Source organism: Equus caballus, chromosome 7 (assembly GCF_041296265.1).
Source record: "Equus caballus isolate H_3958 breed thoroughbred chromosome 7, TB-T2T, whole genome shotgun sequence".
In the NCBI taxonomy this organism is placed as follows: Eukaryota; Metazoa; Chordata; class Mammalia; order Perissodactyla; family Equidae; genus Equus; species Equus caballus.
Window position 1 is genome coordinate 27303244 of NC_091690.1, and position 18647 is coordinate 27321890.

General features: G+C 49.4%; 1 protein-coding gene across 11 annotated transcripts; it reads right to left on the minus strand.

Moving 5' to 3' along the window:
• Nucleotides 1–6226: 6226 nt before the first annotated feature.
• Nucleotides 6227–17924, minus strand: HYOU1 (hypoxia up-regulated 1). 11 transcript variants are annotated; one of them, XM_070273762.1, is made up of 26 exons: nt 17828–17924; nt 16745–16848; nt 16412–16505; nt 16148–16226; nt 15840–15994; nt 15640–15716; nt 15173–15354; nt 14816–14931; nt 13502–13694; nt 13175–13309; nt 12932–13014; nt 12676–12808; nt 12313–12500; nt 11936–12074; nt 11330–11390; nt 11094–11173; nt 10497–10682; nt 10181–10353; nt 9971–10058; nt 9733–9855; nt 9421–9554; nt 9197–9281; nt 8307–8547; nt 8165–8212; nt 7840–7890; nt 6227–7713 (listed from the first exon to the last, which is right to left on the minus strand). In XM_070273762.1, exons 2-26 carry the CDS (start codon nt 16839–16841, stop codon nt 7652–7654), a joined length of 3003 nt encoding a protein of 1000 aa, XP_070129863.1. In that variant the 5' UTR covers nt 16842–16848; nt 17828–17924; the 3' UTR covers nt 6227–7651. The 11 variants fall into 11 exon arrangements, with proteins under 11 accessions (XP_070129863.1, XP_070129865.1, XP_005611688.1 ...); XM_070273764.1 differs by having other exon boundaries at nt 10181–10350; nt 17828–17921; XM_005611631.4 differs by having other exon boundaries at nt 6227–7716; nt 17828–17921.
• Nucleotides 17925–18647: the final 723 nt, after the last annotated feature.

Below are 18647 nucleotides of genomic sequence, written 5' to 3' on the forward strand. Positions count from 1 at the left end.
TCCTTCATCCTACTAATATGATGTATTACCTTTGTTGATTTTTATATATTAAGCCACCCTTGCATGTCTGAGATAAGTCTTATTTGATCCCAGTATATAATCCTTTTAATTATGCTGCTAAATTTAGTTCACTAGGTTTTTTGTTTTGAGGATTTTTTTTGCCTCTTTATTCATAAGGGATATTGATTTATAGTTTTCTTTTCTTGTAATGTCTTGTTCTGGCTCCAGTGTCAGGCTAATGCTCGCCTCACAGAGTTAGGTGGTGTTCCCTCCTGTTCAATTTTTGGGAAGAATTTGAGAAGGATTGGTGTTAATTCTTCTTTAAATGTTTGGTAGAATTCACCAGTGAAGCCATCTGGTCCTGGAGTTTTCTTTAGTGGAGGTTTTTGATTACTGATTCAATTTTCATACTCCTTATGGTCCATTCAGATTTTCTATTTCTTCTTGAGTCAGTTTTGATAGTTTGTGTGTTTCTGGGAATTTGTTCATTTCATCTAGATTATCCACTTTGTTGGCGTACAGTTATTCCTAGTATTCTCATACAACTCTTTTTGTTTTTTTTAAGTTGACAGTAATGTTGCCTCTTTCACTTTGAATTTTAGTAATTTGAGTCTTCTCTTGCTCTCCTTTCTATTTTAGTCAATTGAGCTAAAGATTTGTCGATTTTATTGATCCTTTTAAAGAACTAGCTTTTGATTTCATTGATTCTATTTTTTTTCCTGTTCTCTATTTTGTTTATCTCTGCTCTAATCTTTATTATTTCTTTCCATCTGTTACATTTCGGTTTTGTTTGCTTTTCTTTTTCTAGTTCCTTATGGTTTGGAGTTAGATTGTTGATTTGAGATATTATTCTTTTCATATGTAGGCATTTACAGCTATAAATTTCCCTCTGTGCACTGCTTTCACTGAATCCCACAATGGTTGTTATGTTGTGTGTGTGTGTGTGCATGTGTCTGTGTTTTTCATAGACTTTATTACAGCAAAATTGAACAGATAGTACAGAGAGTGCCTATATATTCCCTGGTCCCACATATGCACAGCCTCCCCCATTATCAACATCTCACACCAGAGTGGTGTAGTTGTTACAATTGAACCTACATTGACACATCATTATCACACAAAGCCTGCAGTTTACATTAGGGTTCACTCTTAGTGGTTCACATTTTGTGGGTTTTGACAAATGTGTAATGACATGTACCCACCATTAGAGTATCATACAGAATAGTTTCAACGCCCTGAAAATCCTGTTGTCCTCCTGTGCATCCTTCCCTCCCCACTGTCCCCTGGAAACCACTGATCTTCTTTTTTTGGTTTTTTTTTTTTTTAAAGATTTTATTCTTTTCCTTTTTCTCTCCTAAGCCCCCCAGTACATAGTTGTATATTCTTCGTTGTGGGTCCTTCTAGTTGTGGCATGTGGGATGCTGCCTCAGCATGGTTCAATGAGCAGTGCCATGTCCGCGCCCAGGATTCGAACTGAGGAAACACTGGGCCACCTGCAGCGGAGCGCATGAACTTAACCACTCGGCCATGGGGCCAGCCCCATCTGGAAACCACTGATCTTTTTACTGTCTCCATTTTTATTTTCATTTGTCTCCAGGTATTTTATTTCTCTTGTGATTTCTTCTTTGACCCATTGGTTATTTAAGAGTATATTGTTTAGGGCCAGCTCCGGTGGCCTAGTGGTTAAGTTTGGTGTGCTCTGCTTCAGCGGTCCAGGTTCAATTCCTGGGCGCAGACCTACACCGCTCGTCTGTCAGTGGCCATGCTGTGGCAGTAGCTCACATATGAAAACGAAAACAAAAAAAGGAAGATTGGCAGCAGATGTTAGCTCAGGGCAAATCTTCCTCAGCAAAAAAAAAGAGAGTGTATTGTTTAATTTCCACATATTTGTGAATTTTCCAGTTTTCCTTCTGTTATTGACTTCTAGGTTCATTCCATTGTGTTAGTAAAAATATTTTGTATTATTTCAGTCTTTTAAAATTTATCGAGACTTGTTCTGTGGCCCAAAAAACAGTCCATCCTGCATTATGTTTCAAGTACACTAGAGAAGAATGTGTATTCTGCTGTTGTTGGGTGGAGCATTCTATTTTTGGGTGGAGTCTGTTACATTGAATTTATAGTGATGTTTAAGTTCTCTATTTCCTTATTGATCATTCATCTAGATGTTCTATCCATTATTGAAAGTAGAGTATTGATGTCTCAACTGTTATTGTGGAACTATTTCTCTCCTCAATTCTGGCATTGTATGTGTCATATATTGTTTGGTGCTTATGTTTATAATTGTTACATCTTTATTTATTTATTCATTTATTGGTGAGGAAGTTTGGCCCTGAGCTAACATCTGTGCCAATCTTCCTCTATTTTGTGTGTGGGACACCTCCACAGCATAGCTTGATGAGTGGCGTGTAGGTCTGTGCCTGGCATCTGAAACTGTGATCCTCGGGCTGCTGAAGTGGAGTGCATGAACTTAACCACTATGCCACCAGGCTGGCCCATGTATCTTGTTGATTAAGTCTTTTATTAATATGTAATGTCTTTGTCTCTTGTAACAGCTTATGACTTAAATACTATTTTGTCTGAAATTAGTATAGCCACCCCATCTCTCTCGGTTACTGTTTGTGTGGAATACCATTGTCCATATTTTCACTTTTAACCTGTGTCTTTGATAAAAATGAGTCTCTTATAGGCAGTATATCCCTAATTATTAAGACCCATACTTATGTTTATTTTTCTCTATCAATTCCTTAAGCTTTTCAAGATTGATATCATCCCCTCAACAAAATTAATTCCTTGGTCTTAAATCCTCTACTTACCATTCCTATGTTACTATCATCTGTAATTTGTTTCAGGATTCTTAAACCCCTTAATAACAGTAGCAAACAATTATATAGTGCTTATTATGTGCCTGGCACTATCCTAAGAGCTTTTCCTACTATCTCAGTTAATTCTCACAACAATCCTAAGAGGTAAGTACAATTTTTACGAGAAACCTGAGCCACAGAGGTTAAGGGACTTGTCACGTCATAGGGCTGATAAACAGCGGTCAGGATGTAAGTCCAGGCAGTCCTGCTACCTCTCAGATATTCTAAAGTTCGTAGGAAAAACTAAGCAAGAACACTCAAGAAATCTTTTAAAAGTGTAATGAGGTTATTAAAAATTAGAAAAACCACAATAATCAAACCTGTGTGTTACTGGCAATAAGAAACATATCATTCAAACAGAATTAAAAATTCCAATATATGCTCAAATACATCTGAGAACTTGTTATATGATAAATGTGACTTTCCATATCAGCCTAGAAAAAATGGATTTCAATACATGGTATTGGAACACCTGGCTAATTAAATCACTACTTCATACCTTATACTAAAACAAAGTCTAGGTGGCTTAAAGATCTAAATACAAAAAAGTAGAACCATAAGTTTTAGACGAAAACATGGAAAAATTCTTATAATCGTGAAGTGGGGAAGGCCTAAGTACAACACACACTTAAAAGCCATACAAAAAACACTGATAAATTCTACCGAAAATAAATTTCTTTATGATGAAGATCATATACAAAGTCAAAACATATACTGGGTAAGATATATTTACAACTCATGGACTAAGGACTGATTTCCTTAATATATAAAGAATTCTTAAAAATCACTAAGATGACCAACCTAGTAGAAAAATGGACAAACGATAGGGAAAAATAGGTCACAGAGAGGGGAAATATAAGTGGCTCTTTATTTTTTTTTTTGCTGGGGAAGATTCGCCCTGAGCTGACATCTGATGCCAATCTCCATTTTGTATGTGAGCTGCTGCCACAGCATAGCCACTGACACACCAATGGTGTAGGTCCGTGCCCAAACCCCAGGCCCAAAGTGGAGCATGCTGAACTTAACCCTAGGCCACTGGGGCTAGCGGACAAGTGGCTCTTAAATAAGATGCTCAACCTCAATAATAAAAGTAATGCCACTTTTTTTTTTTTTTTGAGGAAGATTAGCCCTGAGCTAACTGCTGCCAATCCTCCTCTTTTTGCTGAGGAAAACTGGCCCTGAGCTAACATCCATGCCCATCTTCCTCTACTGTTTATGTGGGACGCCTACTACAGCGTGGCGTGCCAAGCGGCGCCATGTCCTCACCTGGGATCCGAACTGGCAAACCCAGGGCCGCCGAAGCGGAACATGCACACTTAACTGCTGTGCCACCGGGCCAGCCCTGTAATGCCACTTTTTATCTATCAGGTTGGTAAAATTAAAGTATTAATACTGTGTTGATTTTAAAAATCATGCAAGGTTGGGTCTCATCTTCCTTTAAAAAGATAGGAAAAATCAAAGTCTAGTGATTTGTCTCAGAACACAAGCAGGAGCAGGTTACTGCCTAGTTCCTAATTTGTTGGACTCTAACACCCGTAAACAGTACTGCTTCCCACACACATTAGCAAAGAATTAAAAAAAGACGAGACTTGAAAACCTAAATCAGAATTTCTAAATATCAGCACTATTGACATTTTTGTCTGGGTAATTCTTTGTGACGAGGGGATGTCTCGTGCATTGTAGGATATTTAGCAGCATCCTTGACATCTATCTACTAGATACCAGTAACTTCTCCTCCAGTTGTGACAGCCAAAAATGTCTCCAGACATTGCTGTATGTCCTCTGGCAAAATTGCCCCTGGTTGAGAACCACGGCCTTAAATATTCACATCTTCGAATCTAACCTAAGAGATCATGAAAACCACCTTCTGCCCAAGGGTATGCTGTAATAGAGGAAAGATCAAGTAAACCACGGAGCATCTATTCAGTGGATCGCCAAGCTGTTAACAATGCCCACCTGGTGATGGAAACTAGAGGAAGCAAAATCGATCCTTTGAAACAATGGCTATTAAAAAACTCAGTACTTTTATATTCAAGAATTGCTAATGACATGCTTATGATGTTAACTTAAAAATGTACCTAAAATTACATATCCCCATGAGTCAAAAACTTAAAGCCTGAATATGGATGTTTATAGTAGCTTTTTCCTAATTGCCAAATCTTGGAAAAGCAACCAAGATGTGCTTCAGTAGGTAAATGGATAAACCAGGGTACATCCAGACAATGGAATATTGTTCAGCGCTAAAAAGCAATGAGCTATCAAGCCAGGAAAAGACATGGAGGAATCTTAAATCTTAAATGCACATTGCTAAGTGAAAGAAGCCAACCTGAAAAAGCTGTGGACTGTATAATCCCACCGATATGACACTCCAGTAAAGGCAAACTATGGAGAAAGTAAAAAGACCTGTGGTCGCCAGGGGTTAGAGGTGACGGAGTGACGGATGAATAGGCAAGGGCACAGAGGAATGTCTGGCAGTGAAACTACCCTGTGTGACATATAGCGGTAGACACATGTCATTAGACATTTGTCCAAACCCAAAGAATGTACACCGCCAAGAGCGAAGCCTAACGTAAACTGCGGACTCTGGGTGATGACATGCAGGTTCATCGATCATACCAAATGTCCCACTCTGGTGTGGGCTGCTGATAGCGGGGGAGGCTGTGTGTGTACAAGGCCAGGGGCTATATGGGAACTCTCTGTACTTTCCACTCAATTTTGCTGTGAACCTAAAACAGCTCTAAAAAACAAAGTCTATCAAAAAAGAAAAAAAAAAAAGTCTTTCATGTTCAAAACTTGTCTGACCTGTTCAACCTTTAAAGAAAAATATAACTCTCATGGTCATTATTTATTCAACTGCTTAGACATATAAATAATTAATGACTAGAGGATTAGAGTGATCTTCCTCTGGTAAAATATGGCTCCAACACAACTGAAGAACCCAAATCAATTGGGCTACGAATGATGAGTCTCTAGCAACACGCTCTCAGGGCAGAATAGAGAGCAAGGATCTAACCTTGCTGAGGCACTTAACACCTCTGGACCAATCAGTAAACCTCTATGAACTGTCAATGGGGTGGTTATTTGTAAAATGGGGTTGTTACCTTAAAAACAGATGTTACCTAAAAATTATTTGGACGTGGCCAAAGACCATCAGGAGCAAAATAAAACCAGTCTTGTTTTCATGAAGAAAAAATAATTGCGTATATGAATCTCGACTAAGCCCAAAACGTTAATAAGGTTTTGGTGGTAGGATTATGGGTAATTTTAAATTATTATTCAAACTTTTTTCTTCCAAATTTTCTATAATAAACATGTATTACTTATATTCAAGAAATAAACATTTTTAAAAATCACAGCACAAAAACTGTAGAAAAGAATATTTTATTGAAACAGTTTCTCAATTAACAATGGAGCAAAGTACAATTTGACTCAAACCTGTCCAACCAGCCTCAACTGCTAGCAAAAGAACTCAAACATACAGGAGTGGGTGGGACCCTTAGGCCTCATTTCTGCCAATGTGGCAAAAAAAAAAAAAATAAAAATAAAAGGAAAAAAAAGACAAAAGACAGACACAACCAGGCCCGCCCTTGCCCAGGGGGCTGGGTGGCAGCCCTGGCTCCTGCTACAGACAGAATACTGGAGGACAGGCTCCCCGACATCAGCATGGTGGGCAAAAGGCCCCATCCTAGCAGAGCAATGCATGAAAGGAAGGCCAGCACGTCCCCTCTTCCTTCACCACTAGGCCTGCCTCGAAGAGAGCGAGGTGGCATTTTTACATTCACACCATGGTCTCTCCTTCCCCCAGGGTCTTGGGATAGGGGCTCACAGTAGAAAGCACATTTTGGTCAGCCCAGGGGGCCAGGGAAAGGCTCTGTCTGGGAGGGCAGGACAGCAGGAGAGAGAAGGGGGCAGTCAAAGGGATACGGGGTACCAAGCTACTGGGAAGATGCAGATTTTGACAGTGCTTGCAGGACGCTGGCATCCCATGCCAGCCACTCTACACAGCCTTCCTGGGCCCAAGACTCCACAGACGGGAGCTACAGGGTTTTCACACGTCTCACTCCCTGGAGAGGTGGCTGGATTCCCTTCTTCACTTTCTCCTTGCCTACTCTGGCCACCAGGGGTTGTACGTGAGGGTGGGAATCAATCTAGCTTTACTTCAGCTGGTCCAGATGGAAGGGCTTTGCACAAGAGGCAGAGAACTGCCCAACTTGCAACAGGAATCTAAGGAAACCCATGAGAAGGAGTCAGACGGGGACAGGGGTTTTAGGGAAAGAGATCTGGGAGGAGGAAAGAGCAGAGATAGACACTCAGAAACCAAACCTGGTAACCAAGGCTCTGTAGACACTGGCCCCTGTGTGACACTGATTTCTTGGTGGAAGAGGAAAGGAGAGAAGGAAGGATGACCAGAGAAGACTGGAGAGTAACACCCCAGGACATCCTTCCCACCATCAGGTCTGTCAACCACTGACGGCCATTCTTTCACCTACCCACAGGCAACGAATTAAGACATAATAGTGATTTTTCCCAAGTTAGGGCCTGGATGAGTAGGGAACCAAGGGTGGGATTAGGGAACAGAACAATTTCAGTTTTAACCACAGAACTACTCCAGAAGGAACTGGTGAGCTGTCCCGTCCTTCCCCTTTCTCCACACCTCCAACCACAGGTGAGAGAAAAGGAACTTAAGCCTCTGAGGGCAGGACCAACCCCTCCCCGCAACCCTCGATGTTTAATAAATAGAGGTGGTAGGAGAAGGGGGTGGGGATGAATGGGGAACCGGGAGGTGGGGGTTATAGTTCATCATTCTTCAAAGTTGGCTTCTGTCCTGTCGGCTGCTCCTTCCGTTCAGATTCTACTGGGAGTTGGAGAGAGAAAGGAATGGCAGCAGGTGAAATGGCGGTAACTGGCCCCAGTTCTGTGCAGATATCCCCCCCAGACCCTACCAGGCTTCCCGGCACGTCCCCAGCTCCACCCTCACCTGATCCAGGACCTCCTAACTCCAGAGGTTCAGCGTCTGCTGGTTCAGATTCTGCTTTGGGGAAGAAATAGGTTAGAGTCTGCAGAAAGGAGGCAGGGACTAGTAGTGGGGTTGGCAGACTTTTTCTGTAAAGAGTCAGATAGTAAACATTTTAGGAGTTGTGGGCCACACTTGGTCTCTTTGCATTTTTTTTTTTTAAATAAGCTTCTAAAAAAGTAAAGGCCATTCATAGCTCCTGGGCTATCCAGAAACAGGCCATGCCTGCCAGTTTGCCAAGCCCACGGCTAAGCGATGTCCACATTCCCAATCAGTTTCCCCCACTCACGAGTCTCTTTCTCAGGTTCTGAAACGGGCTTTGCATCTTCAGTCTCGCCTGGAGGGAAACCAGGAGTAAAATGTCGTCCCAGGAGGGAAAGGAGGTCTTCTTCCCGCCCAGGAGCACCCGGACCCAGGCCCCCGGCCCTCACCTGGTGGAGGGATGACCTTCTCTTCCTGGTCACTGGCACTGGCATTGAGGGGAGGCTCTGCCCGGGTCCCATTCTTGTCCTTGGGCCGGGGCCGGGGCTTGGAAAACTTGGCCTTATTGAGCAGATACTGCACCTCGCGGTCCAGGGCCATCATCTTGGCCTCAATGTCTTTTGAGAGCAACACGGGCTTCTCTGTGGCGGGAAGCTTGGCCTGCTCAGCCACAGTTGCATTCTTCCAGGCCTGTGGGCGAGGCCAGCACAGGCTCAGAGCCAGCCAGAGAGAGAGAGACTTCTCTGTCCCAGATGAAACATACACCCAACCTGCCTCAGGCTCTGCCCTCAGACCTCAGTCACTTGCCACCCCAGGCTGTCAGCTGCACAGGGGTAAGCAGACACTTCAGAATGGCATTCAAGACTCTCCACAAGGGAGTACCAAACTACACGTTCCTGCCTTACATCCTATTATTCTGGCCTAACTACAGCTGAACTTCTCAATTATTCCCCTCCTGTCTCTTTACTTGTGAGTTCTGGTTCCAAAACAGTCCCCACACATCCAAAACAGTTTCTGCTTCACCTGACAAGTCACTCTCGCCTGTCCAAACCCTGGCCACTTTCTGAGTCCAGCTCAAGTCCGAGCTCCTCAAAGCAGCCTTCTCTAACCTCAGGGAGGTGGGCTCTGTTGTGCCTCCAGTCTGATGACTCATGGCTATGACCCTCATTTGGGACTTTTCAGACATGGCTTCAAATGCAGACATCTTCTGCCTTCCCCATTAGCTGCTAAGCCAGGAGGCAGAGGCTGCCGAGTCTCCATTTCTCTGCATCCCTCATGCTGCCTAGCATGGCCCACCTCACCACGTAAGTATCCAGTTAAATATCTACAGAGGGATTACCCAGGTCTCATTGATGACTTTCTCTAAGGTTGTCATTTCCACCTCAGTGAAGATCTGGTCCATCTCGGGGATGAGCCGGGCCCCCCTGGAAGCCAGAGAAGAGACAATCAGCCCAGGAGGAAGAGGGGCCCGGGTATGGGAGTGGGGAATGGGAAGCTGATGCGCACGAGAGTCATGGGGCTCGGCAGGACTGAACAAGGAAGAAAGGGCAATGGGACTCTCACTTGAGGAATATGCTGGAATGGTTGAGGAGATTATCGAGGGCAGACAGCCGTTCAGGCCACTTCTTGCGCTCTTCTACCCGAAAAAACAACCCTTGGCACAGCTTCCTCAGCTCAGTCAGCTTCTCCTTCAACATCTGATGGAGGTGAGGGTGGGAGTGAGCAGAGGGGTTGGAGGGATGACAGGACAGCCCTGGAGCCAGCCCCTCAGCCTTCTTTATGGCCTCACTCCCCCTCTCTTCTCACTTTCTCTGACCCTGGGAGAGGAAGGCGAGAGATCCCAGCCCACCCGTCATGTTCCGGGAGGTCCCTCACCACTGTGGTGGCCCCAAAGCCCTCGTCCTCCAGCCAGGTGGAAGCAGCACTGAGTCTCCCAGAGATGTCCTCACGCTGTTCCTCGGTGGACACTTCCTGGTACTCAGGTTGGTACAGCTTGTCCTAGGGAGGTGCACATAAGCACAAGCATGCAGCGAGCCCCTGAGGGCGAGGCTCGCAGAGCCAGACCCTCCCCAGACATAGGTTCCAGGGCACACGGGCCTCCCAGCCCACCAACCTGGGTCTCAAAGATGAAAGCTTCCAAGCTGTTGGCAGCTTTCTCCCGCTCCTGCTTCTCTAAGTCTCGGAGTGTCAAGTCCTGAAGCCTGGAGGACAAAGGAGAGACAGGCATGAGGGAGACAGTGTGCTGAACTCAGTCAGCTCTCCCTCCCAGGGGCGCCATTCCACACCTGCCCAGCCTCCACATGCACACGCAGTCTTTACTCACTTCTGCGCCGAGCGAGCCAGCTCGTCCTCGGGCAAATCGGGCAGGTCCAGAACAACCAGCTCCACCCCAATCTCCTCCACCATCCTCTGCTTCCGCGCAGGCTTCTGTTTCTTTTCTTCCTCTGCGGCTGGAGGGACACCCTCAGACCCTACCTCTCCCTTCTCACTTGGCTTCTGAGGGGTAAGAGATGAGGATGTCAGGAAAAGCTGGGGCCTTCTATTCTCCGTGGGCAGGGCTCTTGGGGTTAAGAAACAAGGCGGGCATCTGCTCCCTCAGCCCCTAGGTCCAGCCTGGCCTTACTCTGCTTGCAGCTCACCTGGGCCTCAGACTTCTCCCCATTTTCTTTTTCTGTGGGCTTTTCTCCCTCAGGGGCTGCACCCCCCTTAGGCTCAGCGGGTGGGGGCTGAGAGGTATCCTCCGTTGGGGCCTCAGCTTCCTCCTTGAGCTCCGCTTGCTCTCCGGGCTCATCTTTGCTGCCCTCAGCAGGACTCTCCTCTTCCTCCTAGGAATCAATCACAGACACACATGCAGATAACAGTCACCAGCAGAGCCTCCGGGTTAGGACCGGCCCAGCAACGCCACTGCCCCCAGGCCCTGCTTTGAAGGGGCTCACTGCTCACAACACAGCTTGGGGGTAGACATATGACAACTGTATGGAAATGCGCAGGGGGCTGTTTGGACCACAGCAGTCTAGGTGGACAAAGGAGAAGAGTTTGGAGATGAGGAGAATGGTCCTTGGAGCTTGAGCCCAGGGACAGCTCAGAGTCCAGAGGAGGGGATGGTCGTTCCGAAAGGAAGGGGAGGTCTAGTAAATCCTAGGGAGCTGGGACGCCCACCCAACTCCCTGCCTCTGCTACCACTACCTGGCCCCACACGCCATCTCCATGCTCCCCCAGCTCCATCCTGGCCTTACCTGGACAGTGTCAGTACCATTCTCTTTAGTATCTGGTGTGGTACCACCTCCAAACAGGCTGGAGATTGTGTTGCCAAGTTCTAGAAGGAAGAAAGCCCAAAGACTCAAAAGGGACCACAGCAGTGAGTTCACCTCCTAACCCAAAGGGCGAGGCCTGCCTGCCTCCCCCAGATACACCCAAGTATATTCTCTTCCTCACACACATGCAGGCGCACAGATGTGCACACTCAGCTTACTGGTCAGAGTAGATTCCTCTTCAGGGCTGTCCTCCACCAGGGTCTCAAACACAGACTCCACCTGAAAATGGAGATTCAAGATGAAGAAACACACAAGCCAACGCACCATTTCTCCACGAACATCCTGCCATAGTGGGGGTCTGCTTATGCACATCCATGTGACTTCCAGCTGTGCTGGCCTATTCTCTCACCTGCCTTCTTCCAAGGGCTCTTGGATCAAGTCACCTCTACCCCTTTTGATTATGAGTTCTCTGAGGACAGGATCATAGCTCCTTTCTTCCCCCAGAGCCCCGCACTTCTCCACTCAACAACAGAGTGGGGCATAATTCCCCATAGTAGGTCATAATAGATATTATTACTCCCCAGAAATGTTCTTCAAAAATGGATTCCTTAGCCTTTCTATAGATCCTGAAATTTACAATGTCCATAAGCATTAACAGGCTCTGAGAAGGCTGACATCAGATCCCTGGGCAGCTTTAGAGCCAAGATTTACCCAACTCCAAACCCCCTTTCATTTATCATGTTCTAATGCCACGTGGAACCACTCTGGAAAAGTCTGGGGGACTGGGCCCCCGCCCTGTACACAGGGTCTCTGTCTGCTCTCACCCTGTCTAGGCTGAGCACACCGCTCTCATCCAGGTTGAAGTGAGCCTTGATGCCCTTGGACTCGTGGTCAGGATACTTCTTGAAGCTCTCGCCCACACCTTTTAGCTTCACTGTGGTTAGATTCTGGGAGCCAAATACCCTGGTTGGGGAGGAGAGAGCAGTTCAGGGGAACCCACCCAGCCTGCCTCCAGCTCTTGACGACACAGCCTCCTGGCACAGGATGTTGGGGCCCTCCCTGAGCACACACTCAGGAGGACAGGCATCGTCCAGAAAAGATGCTCACCCCAACCCCAACCCCACAGCCTGCTTCCCTGTGTCAGCCCTTCAGGCCCCACATCCTCCCTCCCTGGAGCTCCCATCCTGCCCCACCCCCTCACCGAAGATCCTCAGGCCCCAGGAAGCCCAGGTCACCATAGTTGATGTGGAAGTTGAAATCATGGCTGTAGCGGTTAAAGGTGATGACTTTGCGTTGAGGGTAGGGCCCCATCCGGGAGAAGAGAACACGCTTATTGTGCTTCAGGCTGCGAACCCCAGGCTCCTCTTCCACCTCTCTTGTGAACTCCACCTACACAGCAGGCAGAGAGGAGGCACACTGCAGAACCAGAACAGGTTCTGGGGTGAGGGTGGGTGGAGAATGTCAATGGCAGAAAGACAAAGGGACAGGCTAGAGCAGACAGGAGGGGAGATCACACTCGGAGAGGTAAAGGGAGCTTGGCACCTGATCAGACAGCCTTACTCACCAGGATAGGGTAGACCACCGCATCTCGGACTACAAACGGCTTCACCTTGAAGGCTTTGCTGAGTGCGGCTGCCTGGTACACAGCCCCCATAGCGGCTGCTTCGTCTGCATTGATGTTCTTTCCCAGCTCCTCCCTGTCAAAGTCCCAAGCTTCAGTACCATCTACCCTGGAGCACTCAGCCTGGCCTCCCTCCCCTCTGCCCTCCAGCGTCCCAGCCCTGGAGCCCTGGCCCCGATGCCCCAGCCCCCACACTCACTTGCCCACAGCCTTCATCAGCACCTCCTGAACTTTGGGGACCCGAGTGGCCCCGCCCACCAGGATCACCTGCTCAATCTCATCCTGTGGGGGAGAAAGAATGTGAGGCTGGACAGCAGGTAGTCAACCCTCCTCCTCAAAACTGACTCCTCCCTTAAGGTTCCTGTTCCCACCTCTGCCCCATCTAATCAGTTCGTATCCCACTTGTCTCCCACCCCATGCCCACCTCCGACTCCCCCCTCACCAAATTCATTTGAGCACTCTGCAGGGCCTGCTGCACAGGCCCAGGCACTCGCTCAAATAAATCTGCACACAACTCTTCAAACTCCACTCGAGTCACTTTTGCCTTGAAGTCCACATCGTCCATCAGGCCCTCGATCTAGGGAAGGATGGGGAGTGTCAGAGTTCTCATTCAGGTCCTGTCTCTGGGTAGATGGGACTTTGGGAGGATGGCAGAAGCCATGGGAACAAAGGAGGGGCCACACCAGGCAAAGGAGCATAGCTAAGGAGGGTGGGGTCCTCCATGCTCTTGGTAGGGAATATTTGCCCTCAACTGGCCATGTGTGGGCACCTGTGCCATGTGGTCAGCATTGGCACTCAGCACGGTTTTGAGTCGATTAGCCTCCCGTAGCAGCTTGGCCATGGCCCGGGGGTTCTCCCGCACATCCTTTGCCTTCTGGCCCTTGCGCTGCTCATTGAAAAGCCTGGCCAGGTGTTCACGCAGCCGGAGCTCCATCTCCAGACCCCCCAGGGTGCGGTCAAACCTGTGCAGCAAACGGCACAGGGAGAAGTGTGAGGAACACAGGGGGTCTGTTCATCTACACAGGAACCTGACTCTCATCCCACATAGCTGACACTTCACAGCGACAGGTCATCTACCCACATTCAACTGTATTCACTGGGCATCAACCATGTATTTGTTTCTGGGGATACAATTGAGAGAGGAAAAAAAAAGACAGGATCCATGCTGTCAAGGGGTTTACAATCTGGTAATCGAATGATAATATAGATGTGAAATTATAACCACAGCATGTGTTATAAAGGAGAGGCACACAAGGCTACTAGAACACATACATGGGAAATTTCAGCTATTTAGTGATGTCAGGTAAAGTTCTGTGAAGAAGGGATGCTTGAGCTGAAACCTGAAGGATGATCTGGAATTAACTAGGCAAAGAGGAAAGAACGTTCTAGAGAGCGAACAGTAGATGTAAAGACCCTGAGGGAGAGAGCATGGTGAGTAAGTTCCAAAGAAAGGCAAGGACGGCTGCAGCTCAAAGAGCAAGAGGCTCAGGGTTCGAGACAAGCAGGAGGAGTCAGGGCTCACACAGACACAGCCTCATAGGCCAAGACAAAGGTTGAGAGCCACTGAGGGTTTTTAAAGACACGGGTTACAGCCAGGTTGGCAAAAGAACCCTGGGGCAGCAATATGGAGAAAGAACTGGAGGGAGGCCACACTGGAAGCAGATCTTGGCTGGAGTTCTGTAGGTCAGAGGCAATGATAGCTTGAACTAGGGTAGAAGTGGTAGAGATAAACGGAAAATGACAGGTTCGGGAAATAAGACCATGTCAGGGACAAGTTACTTAAGTAAACTGGAAATGATAAGAGAGCAAAAAAAAAGATTGAATCTGACATCCTACTGATGGCCTACAGGCTCGTGAATTTCCTTAGGAGCAGCTCAGGGAGTTCCCTGACTTTCCTTCTTCCCAAACTGTACTCCCTCCTCTCCACCTTCCCTGTGCTTTGGGAGGTACCCTACAATGACTGAGGCTTTCACCAGGAGAGCACCCCTGCAGGGAGCAGCAAAGGGAGGCAGACGCCCCTCCAAGAAGAAACCCCCGACCCCAGAGTGGATCTGCAGCAGCCCTCCTCCCAGCACCCACTTACCCCACTCCCCGGATCTGCAGCTGTGGCTGCATCCCCGCCTCCTTCGTCTTCACTGTCTGGTAGGTCACGATGGTGCACACAGTGCTGCCCGAGCCCATGTCATAGAACATGATATTCTGCAGAGACATCAACGCAACTGTCACAGGAACCTTATCCAACTCCAGAGCACCTGCCTGCCTCCAAGGGGCTGCACCAACTCTCCATTCAAAGCTGAACAGCTCCAACAGGGGCTGGGAAGCTGCTGCTGCATTTTGCCCAGGGCCAGCCATGCAAACAACATGCAAAACGAGCCAAGTGGCCTCCATCCTCAGAACATGTCACTCTGCAAGTCTGCTCAGAAGTTCCTCCCCGGCTCACCTGGGCAGTGGTGTTGATATCTTTCCGGCGGAAGACCCCATAGCTGAGGGCAGTGGCAGTGTTGTCATTGATGAGCTGTAGCACTTTGAGGCCGGCCATGCGGGCAGCCTGCAACACGGCCCGGCGCTCAGCCTGATTGAAGAAGGCTGGCACGGTGATCACTGCATCCTTGATGGGCTGCTCTACAGAAGACAACAGAACAGGGTTCCCACCAGCTCCACACCTTACATGAGGGCTTCCCAGTATTAGTACTACTGACATCCTGGGCCAGATAATTCTAAAACAGAATTAAATGGGGGGTGCCCTGTGCATTGCAGGATGCTGGGAAGCATCCCTGGCCTCTACTCATTACATGGCAGTAGCGGCACCCCAGTTATGACAACCAAAAATGTCTTCACACATTGCCAAATGTTCCCTGGGAGACAAAACTGTTTCCATTTGAGATCCTAGGGAACTTGGCCACTCACCTGCAAAATCTTCAGCCAGGGAACGAGAGTAATTGAGAACCATGCCCAGTACCTCCTCGGGTGAGAACTGCAGCTGCCTGGGGGAAGGGGAGCAGTTAGAGGCAAGGAAAGGCAGGCATTCAGGCAAAGACAATCACAAGCACATGCCAGTCAGGAGCCCAGCAGGCCTGCTGAGCCCGCCTTCCCAGCAGAGCACTCACGGGCTGATTTTGAAGTGCACAGTCTGCCTTTGTGGGTCGAAGCCTAGCTCATGCTCTGGGAAACGGGCTCTGTAAAGGGCCACATGGGGGTTATCTTCCTGCTTCCCCAGGAGGTGCTGAAAGTAACGCAGCGTAGCCTTTGGATTCTTGATAGCCTGAGAGGAGGTACAGAAGGATCACAATATTAGTCTTCCCAAGCTCCATCACCTACCTCTTCCATCAGAGACTGATAAGGGGACAGACTCTGGGGTCTGTCATCTCCTCTTCTCTGCCCACTGCTTCTGGGAAGGGGTGGGTTGCTAGCTCACCATGCTTGCTGCACTGTCTCCAAAGAATCTTTCATTTTCTTTCAGGGTCACAGTCACTGGGGTTTTCCTCCGGGATTCCCTGAGGAAAAGAGACATTGGGCCCAAGTGCCTACAGCAGCAGGCTGTGGACCCAGGAGCCTCAACATCCTACATATAATCAGTCACCCAGACACCAAAGTCTATTGTGGCTACTAGGAAGAACACACACCAGTTTGGAGCCCAGACTCCCTCTTTCCCCACCCCTGACTCCGGGGCCGCCCTCACTTGTTTAAGACAATTTCCATGGGCACTCCAGGTTTGACGATGGCCACCTTCATGGATTCGCTGCCCAGGTCCACAGACATCACTGCCAACGTGTCTGGGGGTGAAACAGGTTTGTCAGTTAGTCCCACTTCCACTACCTTCCTGAGGCCCCTCTAATCAAAGCACACCACTTTCCACAGAAAAGGCAAGATAGCAAAAAAACAAAGAAAGAGGCCTGGGTCCAGCAACTCAAGAGTCTAGAGGCTTCCAACCAAAAGCCTCATTCCCCTTCCCACCACGTATCATTCATCAATCATTCATTTATTCTTTTGATCCCTATGCTGGGGTACATACCACTCAGTGCCAACAGGTCTGCCAAGAGCACAGCCATCAAGGCCCAACAGGCTAGCCTCCTTGGCCTCGACCTCTGCCTCCTGACCGTGGCTGCCATTGTGTCCCTGGGGGAGGAGTAAAACAACACTTGTAACTGGATGCCCTGAGTGAATGAGACAGAACCTCATCCAGAACAGAGAAGCTTTAAGATTCACACCTATTCCATTCTCACCCAGAGCAGAGCAGTCTACATCCCCTCCCCTCTCTCCTGATGAGGACCAACCACTGTAATTATCCCCAGAAGCGCCCACACAAAGCCCCAGGTGAAAAAGCCTGAGTCCTGGGCTCCATCCTCCACATCCCTCAACAGGGAAGGTTACAGGAAGGAGGTGGAGGACCAGCGCCTTCCACCCACTGCAGAGCTAGTAACTAGGGCATCCTAGCACTGTCCTTGCTGTCAGACACCTGGGGTGCGGCCAGGGATCCCTGCCCCGGGCTGGACTACTTCCCCACACCTGGAGCTCCCCCGCTGGTGGGGAAAGCCAAGCCAGGCCTGGTCAGGAACTGAGAGACGATGACGTTGGGGGAAGCTGGGATGGAAGGAGGGCCCTTCTCCTCCTCTGCATCCCTTTGGGTTGTCCCGCCCGCTTCCCTTCCCCACCCTACCCCCCGGCCCCAGTGCCTACGTAGATGCGCTGCACCTGGAACGGTAAGGTCCCTCGCCGGGCGGGTACCGAGTACCCCAAGTTTACCTAAGGCTCACCTGACGAAGGCGGTGGCTCCCACTCCCAGAAACGGGCACCGGCCCACCTCTAAGGCTTGGGGGCTCCCCGGGGGCCGAGCTGCGGGGCCGAGAGCACCGACCTCCGTGGGGCCCTCGTCCCACTACCGACCGGCCCCCAGAGCCAGCACGTTGCCTCCTCTAGGAGAGGTGGCCAGCCCCCATCGCCATCCCCACCCCCGCTACCTCTTGCCTCCGCTCCTGTGCCCCCAGCTCTGGGACAAACGCGGCAGCAGACGTCCCCACGAGGCCGACAGCGCGACCCCCAGCCCGCGCCCTTCGCAACTCCCCTCCGTTTCCAAACTGTTACATTAGCCACCAACCTCTCGGCGGCGTCTCGCGCATCAGCCGGCCCCGGACGCGGCGTGCGCTCATTGGAGCCTGCGCCGCCCGGCCCTGCGCCGCGCGCCCGGCCCCGCCCCCGCCGCCCCGGCGCGCGCGCCCATTGGGCCACGTCCTAGGCCCGCCCCTCGTCGCTCTCCTGCTGCTGCCGGTGAGGCGGCGGAGAGGCCGGGCCACCAGTCAGAGGAGAGCCGCTGACCCCGGCCGGGCATTGGGCCACGTCATGGGGTCCGGCGCCCGCCCGGGTGCGCTCGCGGGACCCTTCCGGCCTCGGCGCTGGATGTCTGACTGGCGGGGTCGGGAGTGACTGATGTCTGGAGCAAGTCGGTGCAGGGACAGTCCGCGCTCGCCTCTCTTCCAGTCACCTGGGGAGCCCTGGCCGAGGAGTGGGCATGACCCGCATCCCCTCCGCAGCCACGCGGAAGAGGCGCTCGCTTGCTGGTTGGAATTGACCTGCTCTAGGCTTTCGATAGAAATCAGAATGGCTGCGCTTTGACTTAGTCCACCTCCACCCCACTTTGTTTCACCGAGGAAACCGAAGCCACCGAAAGAGAAGTTCGCTGATGGGTCGAAGATAACATTTCAATTAGTGGCAGGATTTGGCCTGGACTTCTGACTCTAAGCCCCATTTTTATGAGAAAAACTATTCCAAACTGCAAAACGCTACACAAAAGACGGTTTCATTTGTGAGGCTGTCTTTTCTTGAGCATATATGCACCGCCTCATGTTTCTGTCCATTAAAGCTTGCACATCTTCCCTTCTCCTTTCCTGCTTCTGTCAGAATTGAAGCACCCTGGGCAG